This window comes from Fringilla coelebs (assembly GCF_963513975.1).
Source record: "Fringilla coelebs genome assembly, chromosome: 3".
Lineage (NCBI taxonomy): Eukaryota > Metazoa > Chordata > Aves > Passeriformes > Fringillidae > Fringilla > Fringilla coelebs.
The window spans coordinates 73,596,537-73,615,229 of record NC_140030.1 but is presented as its reverse complement, the minus strand read 5'-3'; the positions used below and the strand labels follow the sequence as shown (position 1 = coordinate 73,615,229).

Here is an 18,693-nt window from a genome sequence, read left to right as displayed (position 1 = left end):
AGTGCTGGCAGCCCAACTCCCAAATGTATTTTTCCGGTAGTAAAGCATTATAGTATATTGCTCAGCAGCACTGCTATTTTATTTGGAATCTCTGTTGCTACTTAAATTAAGGTGTGAACTATAAACAAATTCTACAGTTTGTGTTATGCCTGATGCAGACTCTTGTATCTGACAATAACTCAGTCTGCAAAGAATATCAGGTCTGGGTTTGCATCCAGCCACCACTCACAGGTTTGCAAAACTCTTTGGATGTGCCCCCAGACCAGCATCACTTTCCAGCATCACTTGCATAATGAGAACTTACTCTAAAACCAATTTTGCATGAAGGTTAATATTCAGGGACTCACAAGTGGTTATTAAATTGATGTTATGTATAAGAACCAAATTCCTTTAGCCTGTCTCCTGCTACTCCATTCAATGATGATGCCCTATGGGCTACTGCTTCAAGCCTTGGTGCCTTCACAGTTGGAAGGCATAAATTTATTCTTGCATTTAGAATGTGTTTCAACGACAGTGTTGCAAGCAAAATCCTAGGCTTTGTTGAAAAGTTTAAAAAAAAAAAAGGGAAGAGAATGTCATACGTTCCCATGTATTTTTTGTTATTCATGCAGCAACCTGCTCTGCTGAAAAACTTCTGGGTTTGTGATATGGGTCAGTCTGTGTGAGCTATGAACACAGGCTTTGAGATTTGGCATGGACAGAGAGTTTTATGTTAGAAAATCCAATTGCAGCACTAGGGTCAAAATGTGCCTCATAGAGTCTACAGTTCAAAGAGAGCTAGCAAGAATGAGTCTGAAAGCAATTAAAGAGACAAATATTTATTTCTTCATTCCCTACTTCATTTCTGGAAACTTGGAATTTATTCAGAGAGCCCTAAGGTCTTCAAAGACAAAAATGAAGTGGCTAATTAGACATAAAGTAAAAGAGCTAACTAGAACTACATAGCACAGAAAGAAAATGAGTTCTTTTTCTTACAAAAAGTAGCATTTCACACTGTCCAGATATTTCTTGTCTTTTTACACTAAGATTGTTTTAGTCAAAAAATTTTTAGGTAAACAGTTTTGTATACAGTCATGCAAAATGGAAATCTAAATCCAATTAAGGTATATTAAGGTCCAACTTCCTTGATAATATTGATAGTCAGAAACCTGAGACTCGTAAAAATGGTTAGAAATTATTACAATATTATGCATATTCAGTTAAGCAGAAGTCAACTAAATTCACTTGTAACCTAAGGCTATTTAGGATGCAGAGATTTGACATTAAAAGTGTTAACCTTTTATATTTTCTAGTCACAACGAATTACAGACAGCACAATCACAGTCCAAAACAAGGATTCTGGTTACTTGCTTATCAGACTGTCAGGTCGTACACAGGTCTTGGTAAAGGTTCTCTTAAGGAAGTTGGAGTAATCAGTTAGAGAAACACTCTCAACCCCAATTTACAATGTCTACAAATCTCACACTAACAGGCACAAGAGCAATTCAAATAAAACCATGTGGCTACTTCAGCCACACAGGAGCTACACCAAGCTCTTATATAAAACAGGTCATACACCCTCAAAGTAGAAAAAAAGGCAGACAGAATTTTCATCTCTTTTTTTACAATAATGTATTTTGGGTCGCTTTTTCTATGTCCTGTAGGAATGTTATTTTGCTATTAATCATTGTAGACAAAATATTCCTCTTTGGCAAATACTTCAGATGTTGTGAAATACAAAAAGCAGTTTAGGGTCATTGTCTCTCAATTGTATTCCAATTATGCCTCTTTGGCTTTAAAATCAATCACATTTGTTAACCACAGGGTGCAAGAATTGTATTTGATAAAGTAAACTCCAAGATGACTGAAGATGCAGTTGCTTCTCAATGGAAAGCTACATAACCTATTTCCAAAATGCTCTTTTTGAAGATAACACGTTGTATCCACACTACTGATTTTTCGTGCAGCTTATTCCAATAGACATTCATTCATATAATTTTCAGAAATATGTGACTCCTTGATACTATTAAAACTGTCCCAGTCACACATTAAGCCATCTGTCAGGATGCTATTAGTTGAAAAATATGAATGGACTATTCAGTGCAGCATTCAATTTTCTGTTTCAAAAGAAAGCACAAAAGTATATCCAGCCTCAACACTTCAAAGGGAAGCTTCCTAAAAAATGCCCCAAAACTGCATTTTGTCCTAACAGTAAAGTATAAGCAAGAGTCCAAAACTTGACTCAGTTTTCCTGAGGGGACAAGAAGAACAATGAAAGTTCTCTACAAACATAGGATGCAAATCATGCAAGATTCCAACCCAGGAGCCACACTAAAAAGTATTGACTGGCTCTGTGCCCACTAGGGACCACAGGGCCAACTAGAGCAGGATGCATGCCAACTATTCAGCTTCCTTTGATGACCCATCACATGCCAAGGATTTGGAGTTAGGACAAAATCAAGCTGTTTTTCTTTTCTTGAATCAGCACTAATTCCAAACAAATACCTTAGTGCAAAAGAGAAGACAAAAAGGTTTTGTGACTGCACCTATTTTTATACAATTCAAAAGCCACTTTAATTAGTAGCCTCAAATACATATATTAGTATATCATATATATCATGATCTGAGATGAATATTAGATGCATTTCTTCACAGGCACAGCAAAAAGCCCTTCTTTTGTATTGCAAGCTACATTTTGAAATGCTATTTACCAGAAACTTGAAAAATATGTTTTATCATGAAAATGTCAAGAACATAACACCTATTGCCAAACATCCAGCAATCTGCCAATAAAATCTCTAATCTTCACACATTATTTGAGCCAATATTTCAAAACTAGCCAGAAGAGTAAATTCCTCTTCTGAATTTGAAGTTGACCAGAAACTCTGTGTCATGATGATTAACCTAGAAATAGCTCAAACAAATTTCAACAGCATTTCTACCCAGCTGTTTTGAAAGGATGTGTTTGCAATGAACCCAAACTCAGTCCAGTTTCAAAGGCCTATAGTACAAGTTAGCAATTTTCCACCTCTTCACAAACAGCAAGACAAGCATTCTGCTAACATTGCAGGCATTAATGACTTAAAATTAGTTAAAATTCAAAAAGGTGTCGATACATGTTTACTCAGGATTCATCTCTAAATAATTAAATTTTATTGACATTGATTCAGAAGAGAACCTGTCTGGGGGAAAAAACACACACACAAAGGGTCCAGAAAGTACTAATTCCAGTTGAATGACTTCTCATTTTTTATTCAGCTGATTGGTTCATTGGTTCATGGCTTTCTAGCCATACTAAAAGATTCATCACCCTGTATTTGGGAGCTTCAGAAAATTAATTTCTATCTGCTACAGAATCCCTACTGGTTAGATATATACACAACACATAAAGCTGTGCTACAGGGAACATAATTCTCCTCTTCTTTGATGGCACATGACAATTCAGAGACAAATATTATGGAAACTTATAGAAACAATCTTTTAACAATTACTTTGAGTGCTAAGGTTTAGCTGCTCTGGAGTTTTTTGGACAAAATAATCATGAATCATGTGTAACTGCTACATGTAAATGAACTATATAGAAGTATCATAGATTCCAGTAATGCACATTAAGATGAATCCTAGAATCCTCTGAAAAGACGAGGTGTTCCTGTAGTTTAAGAGGAGAAATAAGCAAAAACTACTTACATATTTGTCATCTGATCCACTGGCTATAAAGCGTCCACAGGGAGACACTGCAATTCCACATGGATAGCAGCGGCTACTGTGCCCTTCAAAACGACGTTCACACCTACAGAGAAGTTTCAGTGTTATTAACACCAACTAAAAATTCCCTCTTTTACTGCCATTTTCATGAAATCCTCCTGGTATCATGTTTTTCTTAATCTACAAATTAACTACGGCAAATCCACAAATAAAGTTTTAAACATATCGGCAGCAGGATTTTGTCAAAACTGGAAGACACTGAAGAAAGAACATTAATCACTAAAAATCAAATGAACAGACAAAACTGCCCCAGGACAATGACCAAACCTGTGCTTGGCCTTTTTTAGTTTACAGGGATAGAAACAACATGACTAATTGGAAAGGAGGAGCTTGTGATGTCTATCGGTTAGCTAAGGGGAAGGTGTTGTGACAGTCTGCTCCATGAAGATTTATAAATCTCCCTCAAGTTATTTATATCAAATAAAGTTGCATCATGTGGAATCATGACATAAACAATTATTGCTTGCTTTTCTCACACTCAAATCTGAATATTTCGCCTTTGTTGTCTATATACATTTCTATTCCATACATTATTTTCCTGTATATGGTAAGTCAAGAAAGACAATATCCAATCATTCCAAAGTGAAAAACCTCTATCTAGCTCTCTCTCTCTCTCTGTTCTATAACTGTAGATAACATCTTACCTAACTGTAGGAATGGATTTAAAATTAATGCAAGGAATTAATTTCTTACTTTTCATGTTAATATTGCAAGAAGCATTGTAGAGTAAGTTTTAAGTAGCTGAGCACACTTGGGCAATTTACAAATAATAATGTTTTTAATGAGTTGAAGAACAATATCCATCTAAAAAGCGCCACATGGTTGTAAAGAACTATGATAGCTTTGCAGTCAGCACAAAACTAATGGTAAAAAATATTATTTAGTGTTTTCCTTAATATTAAAAGAAATTTAAAACAAGTTTCAACACCATTCAGACCTGTGATTTACATATACATACCTCATTTCAGAAGTTTATTTTTATACCTTTGAGGAATTGTTTTAAAACAGACTTATAATAACCTATATTCTTCTTTTGTCTGTATTATGAATACTGTCAACCTACCCTTCTTACAAAACAAACTCACATACTTCACCATAATGCAGATGTCATACATTCTTTTTTTTAAATGTATGCTAGGTCCAGGAACAAATTTGAAATAGCAAAATCTCCTGCCAGCTCCTGTGATATACATGTTTTCCTGGCCAGTGAAACCACAGAAGCTAAGTAAATTTAGTCGATGGAGTCTATGTGCATAAAGCTCTAAATTTTTATACCATGTTGTTCTGTTGTAGACACACATGTATGTGTAAGAATGTACTAAATGGCAAGCTGGTTTCATTTACCCAGGTGAAACAGACATACTTAAACAAAAACACTACTTTGTGATTGATCTAAATATAACAAAACTACTGATATTAACACACCTTTTGAGCATACAGTAACCAGACACAGCATCTCAGACAAGTTCTATCCTGAAACTGCTAAAATAACCCAACTGAAGAGAACACTATGGTTCAAGAGAAGCAACTTATGAAGATAGCCAATTACTGTGACTAAGATGTAAAAAATTTTTCAACTTCCTTTTTTCACAAGAATATTCAGAGACTTTCAGTAACCAGTAGTGACATGTGGTCTATTGAATAACCTGCCTCTGTTCAAGCTTTCTATTTACAGCAAAGGAGAATACAAGCTACCTCAGTCTCCTCAGCATTTCCCTCCTCAGTTAGGCATTCACACCACATTATTCATTGTGTAGCGTAAACTTCTCCTACAACTTAGCCTCAAGTCCCAGTTGCACTGTTTGCAAATTTCACGGAGATGGTTTTTTTTCTGAGTGCCTTTTCATAGGGAATTTGAGGAAAAAAATTCTCTTTAACCTTATACTTGTGAGATAAAACAGCATCGTGCGAAAGAAATTTCTTCATGAGAAAAATAAACAAAATTTGTATCCATTGTCCCTTCCAAAGGTGTCTTCAGGTTCACCATTCTTCCTTAAGTAGAGCACTGGTCATCAGGACTACTTCTAAATGTTTAAGACCTCATTGTCAGGGCCTATAAAAGATCATTTCCTCAATGGGGTCTTCTTCACAGAAGAGGCTCCTAATAAAACACTGCAAAAAACATCCTTTCAAAAGAAACATCTCTGTGATCAATAACTCGAATATTTCACCTCTAAATAGATAAGAAGTAACAGGATTCCAAGGTTTTCACTGATCTTTTCTCTGCTATACCACAGCAGTATAAAGCAATGTCTCAGTCATAGGATAGTGCCCTTTTCCCTGTGCTAGTGCAGCCACAGTAATAACCATTACCCTGGATTCTATTTTCTTAATTGTTGTCTTGTTCAACTTTTCCATTATATAATGGATATATGTTCCATTACAAGTTCCTCTACTTCCCCAACCTCTTAAAATCCTACACACATTAAAAAAAACCCAAAAAAACCTGATTGCAATTAAACTTTCCACAGAATTAAGTAGAAATCTTATTACTCGATCCATTAACTCCAGATATCTACAGGTATCACAGCAATGGGACAAAAGTGGACAAAAAACCCATAGTATTATTAGATAGATACTATCCGCATGATTTTAGCATTTCAGGGATTGTCTTCTCTCAGGCATTTTTTTTTATTCTATTTTTTTAAAGTAGCAACAGGTGGTGATCCAAATTATTTTGGATATTGCAGGCTTTACGTGGCCAGCTGGCATGCTCTCCAGCCTCCTAAGAGTGCTTTTCTGGTCAGAGCTTTTCAGGGGTTACCATGACAAACATCTGGTAATTGCATGGGACAGCAAACAGCCAAGTTTTCCCTATGTTCTTCATTGTACATCTTTTAGTCTACATTCCAAAATATGCATCTTTTTATGTTGCAAAAAAAAAAAAAAATTGAATAGCATTAGAAAAAAAAGTACGATTTTTTTTTCTGTCTTTGGAAGAGAAAGATACTGGAACGTCTGTCTATTTATAAATAAGAGAATACTCTCACAAAGAAGTCTATTTCATTCTACTTGATGCATTAAAAAAAAAAAACCAAAACTGCAAAGAAAAGTTTGTGTTTTGGCTTTTTTTTAAACCACTTTAATTTGTATCGTCACTTTGTGCCAGTGCTCCGGTATTTGTTCACAGACTCTTCAGTACCAGCAAATCTACTGAGGCTCTGCAAAATGTGAGTATAACTTGACAGTAGGAGTAGCAGCTACCTTAGATGTACTGAACACATGGGTTTCATTTCATTGAAACACCAAACCCTTCACATAAGAGCTCCCAATGTTTTCAACATAGCATCCAGCAGGGACCACATCCCTGTGTTCCCCAACCTCTAAACTTTCATGTATCTCCAGTCCCAAACTTGGAAGAACTCCAGACACTTTTTTATCCCTCAAAATCTGGATAACTAGACTCAAAAGCTACAAGGGGGGAAAAAAATATATGGCAAATCATGGGATCCTCATGTTCAGATGAAACCAAGAAGTAACCAAATTCTGAGTATGTATATATTTGTATCTTGCTTAGGATTATGTCAAGTAGCTAGTTCACAGTGGAGATGAAAACTGAAAAGTATGTCAAAATTCAAATTGCATGTCTGACTCTAAGGTCTCCAAGTGCAAATGTGAGAAAAAGTATGATTTGAATTCCCTGTGGCTGTGGGAATTCTGCTAAAATGTGTTGCCAGAAGAGCTTTTGATCTAGTGACACAGCATCATAACACTATTTGGAGATTTTGCCTTGATGTCTAACACTATCTTCATACAACTGGTAGATTCTTTCAGAGGCTGAAGGAAGGTGAAACTGACTTTCTCTGGGTTCATACATCAAAGCATTATCATGCAGCTGAGTATTCTGCTGAAGCAATTCAGTATGTGCAAGTAGTTCAATATTTCTTAAGTCTTCACTGTGGTCCAATAAGCATCCACTGCCTTTTTTGTTTTTTTTTTTTTTCAGGAGATGAAAAATGGCTGTTTCAGCAGCAAACAGCATAGTTCAAGAGCTGAACTTCCATTTCTCAGCCAATCAGAGTGTGAGTCGGAGGCAGGCAGCTCCGGCCACCATAGGTGTTAGTGGATTGGGTGTTGGGAGCTCTTCCTAATACCTTGTCCCTGTTATTCTTATTACCTACAACAGTAATCTAGCACCTACAACACCTACCTCCTCACACTACCATAGCAGCATCTCAGACTTCCAAATTGGGCTGTATTAATTTTTCCCTGCTCTCTCCATTTCTGGGTAGGTAATAAGCATAGCACATCTGACAGCATAGCACAACTGTCCCTGTCCTGCTCTCTTAGTCAATATCACATCAGCTCCCCCAGCAAATTCCCCATACCCTACCTTTTCTGTGGAAAGTAAAGAAAATATGCTATTTTCATAGAATCACAAAGTGACATCATGGTTGAGATTGTTAAGCAACTTTGGAGGTCACCTTATCCAACCTCGTTGCTCACACAGAACCAGTGAGGCTTCACCAATGGTTCTGGCTAAACAGAGGGGAGGTATCACCTCCCACAACCTGCTGGCAGCACTCTTCCTGATACAGCCCAGGATAAGCCTTCTTTGCCTCAAGGGCACATTTCTGGCTCATTCATGTTCATCTTGGTCTCCTTTTCTGCAAAGCTGTTTTCCACCTTGTTGCCCCCTTCAGCATATATTGGTGCCTGGGGGTTGTATTTGGTGCCAAGAGGACTTTGCACTTCCCCTTGCTGAACTTCATATGGCTTCTGCCAGATCATTTCTACAGACTTCTACAGCCTGAAGCAAGGAGCAGGTTCATGGGTGGGATTCCAAGGCTGGTCAGGGCAATTAAGGCCTATGGTGCAGTGAGAGTCCTCACAGTACAGCTGGTAACTTGATTAAATATGCATTTGAAAATCTGATGTCAAGCCAGGTCACACAATTATTGACACAAAGAAGGATGAAGCTTCATTGCATGATGTCTTTAGCCATAATTTACTGATGAGCAGGGAAGGTTCACATCAGTGCCTAAAAGCTTTACAGGGTATCTGAAATCTGCCTTGGGGAAGAAAATTTTACACTACTTCACATTCTAAAACCTCTCTTGAGGAAGAGGACTCCTTGGAATGACCCATGCAAGAGAAGTGCAGAAAACTGGACGCACCATTTTTCTCATTATCATCTAGTCATGAAGATATTTGTATTCACGTAACTTTGCTAGTAAATGTGAGCTAGTGCTATGAAGTGTTTAGTCAATATTCTAAATGCATTTAATGAAGTGAAGGGTGCAACTCTATGAATTTATAGTTTTCTCCTAACAGAATGAATGAAAGAAATTTCCTTTCTTCTGGACATTTCAAGCACAGAATTATCTAATCTACAAGTGGGAGGAAGTGAGAAATTGAAAGGATTCAGACTGGTAAAGCAGAATTAAAAACTGTCATATGGAATTTAAGTGATATATGAACACATTAAAGCAGCTGGTATTTAGTCTAGTCTGATACTTCCTGTTGTTATGAGTTTACTGTGTAAGGGAATTGAATGTTCATTAATTCCTAAGTTTCTACATTCTTTCTATGCATTGGTTTTACAGCACTAGGATGCCTAAGTACATCTCACTGCCCTATATGTCCATGAGCATAACCACTAAACACAGGAGGGACTGGCAGACAAGGAGGTTTAGTGTATTGGAATTTTCTGATATATCTAGCCTCTGTGGCTTAAAGGACTCAGCAATGTGTGTCATTCCAATCCAGACTTTTCTGAAATATTAATTTTAATTGGTGGAGACAACATGTATGGCTGAGTATAAATCAATGCTAGATTCCTGACTTCAGTAAGAGTAGCAATGTCTCCAAAATACATTCAGTACACACAGCAGTATGAGAAAGGATGGTAACGTTTCGTGTCTTACAGATGAATGAGTCTACAAGGTTTCATCACAAAGAACTCATCAACTCCTTCAAAAATGTAAGAATGTATTAACTTTTTGTACCTCCTGATGATTAAATGCTTTTCTGAGCCTTTTTTTGGGAATCCTGAACCTGGTGACCATAATGTCCACCTCATTCAGATTTCCACAGCATCTCAGCCTAACTCTTGTGTTTACTGCTTTCACCTTGGCTAGACACAAGAGAAAGTAGTTTTACTTGGTTTCCAATAAGTCATTCTTTTAGACAATATAGACTTAAATTGCTCTTCAAAATATCTTGGAAGTTGGTCAAAGGTCATTATCTTACTCTAAACCATGTATTCATATGGTCTCATAGTTCATTATCCTAACCTGCAAGAAGAGTAGCCATAGTTTTCTTCTTCCAAGAAAAACTATTTTCCTTGCTTCTTTATTCCTAAATCTGTTTTTTAGATCATCTGGAGCTTTTCTTAGCTTTAGTTATAAATGAGGAGAATGCAGGAGAATTATAAAAACTATTCAAAATCTTCAGATGAAACTTTACAAATCCACGCATTTCAAAGAAAATGGAGCAGGAGTCTGAGTAAATCCAAAAGCCACTAGCAGTGTCCAAGATTCCCTCATTTATTGGCAAGATGACCTGGCTGTGTGAGGTTGGCTGACAACATCAGAAAGTTAAAATGTCTTTTCTTGTACCACCTTCAGAGGAACCCATGAGACGTTCTGGCACTCTCTGATGGAATCTTGGAATGCCTCCAGATCATCCATAGTGAAAGAGACAGACAAATTCACAGCTTTATCCAGAAAAGATTATGAAAATTGAAGTTGCAAAATAATTTCACCAAATTCAAGAACAGAAGAAAAGTTAAGCGAATTTTCACTGGAAAAAATTGTAGTTTGATAACAAAGGCTGGATAGCAAAACTCTTGTTGAACTCAAAGCAAAAATACCAATATATTCAAAACTTATAAAGCTGTAGGCCAGGTTAACCTGTTTGAAGGTTTAATCTCTGCAGATCAAAAAAGAACTGAAGCATCCTGCTATGATTCCTCAGTCATTGTGAGAAAAGGAATGCAAGTCATATAAAAAGGAACTATCATCAAAGAAACTGAATAAAAAACCCCTGAGTCCAAGGTAATCGCACAGTTATTCTGCAAATTATTTCCCATGCTTTCAACAGCAGCTTTGAAGAGCACTGTGCTGAAGGGGTTTCCCCCCCTTATTTAATAAAAATGTTGTACTTTACGGAATTTTTAAATAAAGTAACAATGGATAGATTCTCAAGGGCAACAAACAGATTAAAGAAAAGCAAAACAATTTCCACTGTGGACATCTAGGGAAAATATTTAGAACAAAATCAACAAACAATAAAGTGGAGATCTTGGACTTAGTGTTACTATCCACAACACTGCAAACAATATAAATGAGAAGGTGGACTTACCTTTGCTATATTGCAAGAACACTGGACAAAGATTTCACTAAACAAACCCTATTCTGACAAACCCAAAGGAAAAACAAAGGCAGGTCATTCCAGAGAGACTGGAAACAGTTGTTGATGCACCAACATTACAAATCAACAACTTTAAGAGATTAAAGGTACTGGCCCACCATAACGTTGTTTAGGAACTAATCTCTCCTGTAAGTACTCAACAGTGCAAGGGATGGACTGGATTTGATTGGACAAAACCTATGAACAAAAAAAAAAAAAAGCAAAAGTGTTCAGTCTGTGTAACTATAGTAGACCTAACACTTCAGCAGAGACTTGTTCCAAGTTCAAACAGACCTTTCCAAACCTAGACATTTAAAATTTATTTATGTGAAGAACACCTGGTGGACACATAGGAAAAATTGAACAGCTTTACTCCTTTTGAGAGCTCAGGAACAGATTTTAAAATATAGAAGACTCAGTCTCTGGTCTGAGCCATGGCAGAAAATTTCATTTTAAAAAATATGGTTTGTTTGGGTTTTTTTCCTTGAAAATTGCTAACAAGTGAAAAACAATTATTTATTTTTTTCTATTTCTTCTCCACAAGTGTTAACACTACTGATCACTGTGTAATGTGCAACAAACACACATATATACATAGTACCTCACAAGCACTCTTAAAATATCTGTCATTAAGGACTTGAACTACTTTTTTGAAGCTTGGCTAATAGAACACAGTGGACACTGGAACACACTGACCTAGCCAAATTAAATATACAGCAAGAACATACATAAATTTGCTCCTTCTACTCAAGACATACTCATTTAATTGATTGCCCAGATTTTACACTTTAACTATTTTACCATTCACTGACTTTACTTATATTAGTATTTAGAAACAAAGAGACAGATAAGTGATCTGTGAAAAGCTTTCTACTTTTTCATTACTCTTCAGCAACACTGAGCAGCTTATTAGAAAACCATAAGAAGGTAACATATTCCAACCCCAGCAGTCTCTAGTTTCATTACTTTCTGGCATTGAGTGAAAGTAAAACAGCAATGATTTTGAAAAGAACACATATGCCCCCTATAGATTTAATGTATTCTTACCACAGAAAGATGGAAATAAATGAAAGGCTCATTAAGCATTGCCCAAAGAGAAAATTCAGTACTAGAAAAATTATATGACATCTTTCCATAGATATGTTTACATACACAGAAAGCAAATAGAAAATTATTCTCTAAGCTTAAACATCCTCCTGCCCAATCCCCTTTTCTTTTAAACGTAATTTTTTTGGCCTCCACAACAGAGCTTGCCCCAGGTATTACTTTTCCTTAGCAATGTTCCCTCCTTGATGTTCTAATCATTTGTCCCAAGGCTTTCCCAAAATTGAAAGGTGTTTAGAAACAGTGTAGCATTTAATTCTGAGTTTATGGTAATGTATCATGCAAAATTATGGCACTACATACATGGTTTTTAAAAATATTGTTGCAATTGGCTTATATTTTAAAAGATAGATGATAGATTTTACTTCTTTTAGCAGTAATGGCATGCTGTTTTGGAAATACCATTAGCATTCAGTTCGTGGCGCCATTATATACACATATATGATTAGATCTACAAATGTGGGTAAACATAGGTGATAAATCCTAAATATTTAATAGCTTCCACATAACTAACTATAATTGAGGAATGAGCACTTTCCTCTAAAAACTAGTAAACTTCAATTAACCTGTAGTTCAGATTCCATATCGAAATTCCATATCTCATATACTGGTATATGAGAGCAAGTATGACTTCTGAATAAAAATAAAGTGTAGCTTTTTATTCCAAGGTACCTAATTCATTCTTACCTCAGTGTTCTTAAATCCCACAGTTTGATGCCATCACCTGCTGCTGTGGTCAGGAAAAGGTTGTAAGCTTCAGGTTGCTGAGTGCTGAAGGATGATCCCTGTAAAACAATAAATCAGTTTCAGGTGACTATTCTCATGGCATTAATTATTTATAGAATCATAGAATATCTTGAGATGGAATCATTGAGTCCAACTCCCTGCTCCTTGCAGAATTATGCCACACGATTAAGAGCATTGTGCAGATGTTCCTTGAACTCTGACAAGCTTGGTGTTGGGACTACTTCTCTGGGGAATCCAGTCCAGTGACCAACCACCTTCTAGGTGGATAATTTAGTCCATCTAAGAAATAAACAGTAAATATTTGTTAGATTATGTGAAAAAAGCTTGTCTGCACACATGCAAAGGAGCAAAGAGGAAGAGCATGCAAAGAACATGTACAGGAAGTCCAATAACCCAGTCAGAGAAATGGAGCACGGCCTTGGCTCCTCCTAGTGCTTTGCCAGGACAGCCATGAGCCCTTTGGTCCAGGGGTGACACCTACCAGGACAGTCAGTGAAACAGATTATCTGGGGCATCTCACAGACTGATGGGGATTACTAAAATCAGGGTATGAGATCCATCATGTGAAGCAGGGGAAGATCTTTTTGTGATTACACAAGACATTACAGGATATTTAGGGAAGAAAACAAGGGCAGTGAAAGGGAGGGAGCAAAGGTTACTTCAACAATTAATTACAAGACATTGTTAGCCCTAGGCTAAGTGTCCAATTTCCATTGACTTCAGTAGCAATTGCATTCATTCATCACAAGACTAATTTTGGCTACATACTTTCAAATAATTAAATCCAGTTTTAAACCTCTGATATTTTAACATCCACATTGGCAAATCCCAGCCTTTTTGCTGGCTAAAAACTTCTTTCTCCAGGGAACCAAATTGAAACAGTTAAAACACTTTCTTTTCTTTCCTTACCATTCACTTTGTTGATTTGGCTGAATACATCACAGAAACCTCAAGGTAATTTCCTGCAATCAGTATTTGACTGCCAGGAGTCTCCTATTCATTATGAAAGCTGGTGCATAGCTTGCTCTAAAAGATGAATTAAAATGTACTGTGCAATACATTTCCCAACAAAGTCTACACATTCTCACATTAGCTCTGTCTAACTATAAAAAAAGAGTAATGCAAAAGACAAAAACAGTAGTATCCAAAGGACAGTGTTCATTAAAAGTTACTGAGCACCCTTTTGTGTGCTTTTGAAATATTTGCTCACCAACCCTTGACTCAGCCAGCACTGGTTACAAGAGTCCAAAACAAGAAGTTCTACATACACATACACATTTATTTGTGCATACTCCTTTTCTATAGAATACAGGAAAAACTAAAGGTAAGAAGTGCAATCCATTTGTTCCTTCTCTGCTCTGAAATTTTGTCAGCAATATACTTTATTAATACATATACTTGTATTTCAAACTACATTTGCTACTGAATATTGATATAAAAGACAAGAAAATATATACTAGTTGGGATAATATGCATGCTGAATTTTATTTATCACTTTGTGTGTTTGTAGTCCATGAGTTTATGATTATCTATTATTTATGAGAATCTGATGCAAAAAGTAGCAAAATCCCATGCACTCTTAAAACTATGCTTTCATTCCAGACAAATCCCTTTCTTCTGCCCCATCAGCCTCCTCATCCACCACTGTAATCCCTTCTCAGCCTCTCTCTAGATTAACTACATGGCAACCTTCACATAAGATTTGGCCTCAAGGAGGATATAGTTCTGTAGAATCTCGCTTTCCTTCACTAATTCCTTATAAACACCATTTAGGTCATCCAAGGAGCGCAGCTGGCTTATGCTAAAGGCATGTATCAATAGATATATAAGAAAGCACTCTGTTCCTTCCAGTGATCTTATACTTTTGCCAACATTGTAACTATGGTTAGGAAAAAGTTAACTGACTGAAACTTCAGAGATGCCCATTACATTTCTCAGTCTTCATATCAAGTAGACTTCCTAACTAACGGATAATGAATTTTGAAACCAAAGGATCTGAACAGAAAATTTAAAATTTTGCTGTTTCTGTGAAAATGAGTGTACTCTATAATTGTGCTAGCAGAACATAATACCATTCAAATATTTGTGGGTCACAATGACAGTTTTCTGTTCAAAGAATATGTTTTGCACCATTACAAACACATTATTAACACTAAAGCTCTGAATGTTTGTGATCTGACCTCAAATTGCCATCTATTTCAATATCTAAGACGTTCCTAAACTCTAAGACAGGAAGATGATTTTGATATGTCAATCAATTTATTTTGTCAAACAACCTTTAGAACAGATCAAAAGAAAAATTTAAAATCAAAGTCCTTACACAGCAAATTACATAAACTTGCTTCAACTGTTTTTGTCTAAAATCAAAAAAAAGAGAACATCATGCTGATCATCTAGGTTTCCAGGATATCCTATGTGTTTTATAATTTGCTAACAGGTTTCTCCAACATTTAATTGGAACATACTTTCCCTATCAACTCCCACAACCTTCAAAATAGATTTGCTTTTTTATTCATTTAAAGAGTAAATTTTATGATTATGCCCACTTAACAATTATCCAAGTGGAATCACAAAACAGTCTTGGAACATGAGGACTGATTTGCATGAATATAAAGTAGAAAATGCACTTCAAGAATATATATACTGCAATCACAAATGAGTATTTAGTCCACACAATGAGACTAGGAATAGTCCAAAGGAAAGCCTTCCTAAATTTTGGGGTGTAGGCACTGGATCTTCAGCATGAACTGTTTCTCTCCACAGGTTTGTTTCCATTGAATCATGTCTCATCACTAGAGAACCTTAGATTCCAGTGTGTTCCATACTTAAAGGATGTAGTTTGCACACAGCATTCTGCACATTTTTATATAAGTCTAATTTGCTCTAATAACTTTAAACTATCCAATGCAATAACATAGTTGATGTGTATTTTTCCTATTGACTTATCTAAAGTACAAGCTTATATAACTGAAAAAAATAGAGAACCTTGATGTACAATTTTACTCCAAAATGGTCAGGTTTTTTTGCTACATACCACATACATCTAGGGTTTTTTCCCAAGTGAGTACTTGCCCACAGCTTTAGAGTTTTTCTTGATTAAATAACCTGAAGGCACTAAGCTGACCCAGCAAAAAGAAAAGCCAGAACTTTAAGCCTATATGTATTACAAACAGTACTGAAATAGTAAGCACAATTTTAAATGTTTTACCAGATCACATCTATAAGGAAAACCCACAAAGAGTTCTACAACAGTAATAACAAGGACTGTTTTAAACCCACAGAAGCAAGGACTTTCCAACTGGGAATGAAGCACCACATTCAACCAGATCTAACACAGCAGGCATTCCAGAACATATGCTACCATAAAAACTACAAACACTCAAATCAGTCTTCAAAGAAAAAAATGAAGAGCAAGGATGAGGGGTTTTAAGTCATCTATTCTACTGCAGTACTGAGAAACTTTTTTTGGTTGCTGTTTCCAAATTTTCAGAATAAATCACACAGTGTCAGATTGAGCTTCAGAAGCGAACACGTACATAAGGAAAAATTCCTGTTGAACTACAGTATTACAGTCTAGCACAAGTAAGGCAAAAGATAATAAACACTTCTCTAATAGCAAGAGCATTCAATCAGTCTCACTGCTCCCTCCTTTCCACTAGAGAAAAAATGAAATCTGTATGGACCTATCACACAGACTCATGTTCTTGCCCATCCTCCTCATGATATAAAAACTTACTGATTACTATAAAGTCTACCTTTAGCCTCTGATTTCTTTGCTGATGATGCTGTTGTGGTACTGCAAATAAAATTAAATAAAGTATATACCTTATTTTGGCAGATCTGATGGACTGATCTAACATGAGCTTCCTGTATCACTGCTGTGCTGCAGCCTGCATTGAGGTCAAAAACTTCCAATGCTCGGTTGCTGCCAGCTGTAAGAACAATATCTGTACAGTTCTTTGTGTTAAAGTTAAACTTCTCTAAATGATAAGAATCCAGATAGATAAAAATACAGATAAATAAACATACCTATAAACTCTGTTGTATTTATTGCTCTATGAGCAACACCAAAAATCCTACAGCACTAAAAACTTATGTCTAAGGATGAAGTTCAACATCACAAAAAATTACAAGTTTGTTACTCCAATAGAAAAGGAGTAGAAAATCATCAAATGCTCCTTACTTTAGCTGATATCCATGTCATTAAGTCCAAAGAACTACAAAGAAAATAAGAAATACAAAGGATACAAGAATAGAATTCATTTACTGCTGAAAGGCTGGTAATCTCCATTGCTGAAGTCATGGGAAATTTCTGTACCAATTTGCAAACACTCCTCTGTTTGTATCTGCAACGAATATCAAATCAATGTTTGTGCTAATGAAATTAGTTATGGTTTGTAAACTCCCACTGGAACCACAAATCAAAATGCTTTCTTTAATTATTAAAAATTAAAGTGACAGATCTTTTGCCTTATTGTTGAACTGTTAAAAACTTTGTAACCAAACTCACTTGGATGAAAAAAACCCCATGATATTCATATACAGAAGATTGATTTTCCATCAACATGAAACACTAAAATGATCCTGTATGTATACTGAAAATGTTGAGAATAAAGTCTGACAGAGAATAAAATCTGTCAAGTACCTATGTTCGGAAAGCAGATATGCCACTGGTTTCAGTGTAGTATTTAATGTGCGGATGATAAGGCAATCGGGAAGAAAATGAGGAGAAAACAGTGAGGAAAGAATAATTTCCATTTAGACGGGAGGAGAATAAGGGACTGAGCACACAGTACCAAAGAAATTTTGCTTTCCAACAAACTCAAAACTTTTTGAGTTTTGAGGTAACCTCTGGGTTACCTGCCAGCTCCGTGCAGAGGTGGCAAACATGCCAAAACCTCTATAATGGCTTCAGACTTTTTTATTAGACAACACAAAACTGTGTTGCTATTCAATATAATTAGAACTTTCTGTTTACTGAAATATATCCACATAGGCAACATGGATCTATTCTTATAGTAAACAGAAACAAAACTCCATGGATATGAATATGTGGGGCAAGAAGAGAGTGATTTTCATAGAAGTCATCTAAGGAATACAGAGTCAATGACAACTGTACTGGGTCTGGTTGGGGTAGAGTTAATTTTCTTCATATGGCTTGTATGGTGCTGTGTTTTAGACTTGAGATCAAAACAGTATTGATAACACACTAGGGTTGGACACTGTCTGCACAGTGTTAAAGTGATTCCTGTGTAACAGTTAATATTGTACTTGCATTTTAGCACGTCTGTCTAATGGAAATGCAAAAGTCCATGCATGACGTGCTGTAAGAATCATTACTGTTTCTTTCCAACAATGCTAAAAGTTTGCAAAACTGAGATCATTTGACAAAAGCAATATGGTTTTCAGCCAGATCTGTTCAAAAGAAAAATGCTTAGTGACTTAGTTTTTGCCTTTCATTGTAATTCTCTAACAATGATCTGCTGATCTTTTCAGATGGACATCAGAACCACTTTAGTAGTGATGGTGAAGCAGAAGATAATGTAGTGTTTTGCAATTTAATCCAAGAATCTTTTGTAGTTTCCACAAGTACTTTATTCAAATAAACTAAAAAATAAACTGCCCTAGACTTCAAGAGCAAATGATTTATCTCTATTTTTGGGTAAATCTACCCAAGCTAATTTTAAATAAGCTGACTGATAAAATAGGTGCAATCTAATGAAGGCAGTATGAAATTTCCTCTCA

General features: G+C 36.0%; 1 protein-coding gene across 1 annotated transcript in view; it reads right to left on the bottom strand.

The window, feature by feature from the left end:
• The window catches only part of WDR27 (WD repeat domain 27), a gene marked incomplete at both ends in the record, with an annotated part of 89,449 nt that overhangs the window by 47,288 nt on the left and 23,468 nt on the right, over positions 1-18,693 (bottom strand). The window contains 4 exons of the mRNA XM_084202641.1: positions 3,667-3,769; positions 12,889-12,986; positions 16,774-16,895; positions 17,197-17,294. Coding sequence (XP_084058767.1) covers positions 3,667-3,769; positions 12,889-12,986; positions 16,774-16,895; positions 17,197-17,294 — 421 coding nt within the window. The remainder of the gene's footprint in view (positions 1-3,666; positions 3,770-12,888; positions 12,987-16,773; positions 16,896-17,196; positions 17,295-18,693) is intronic.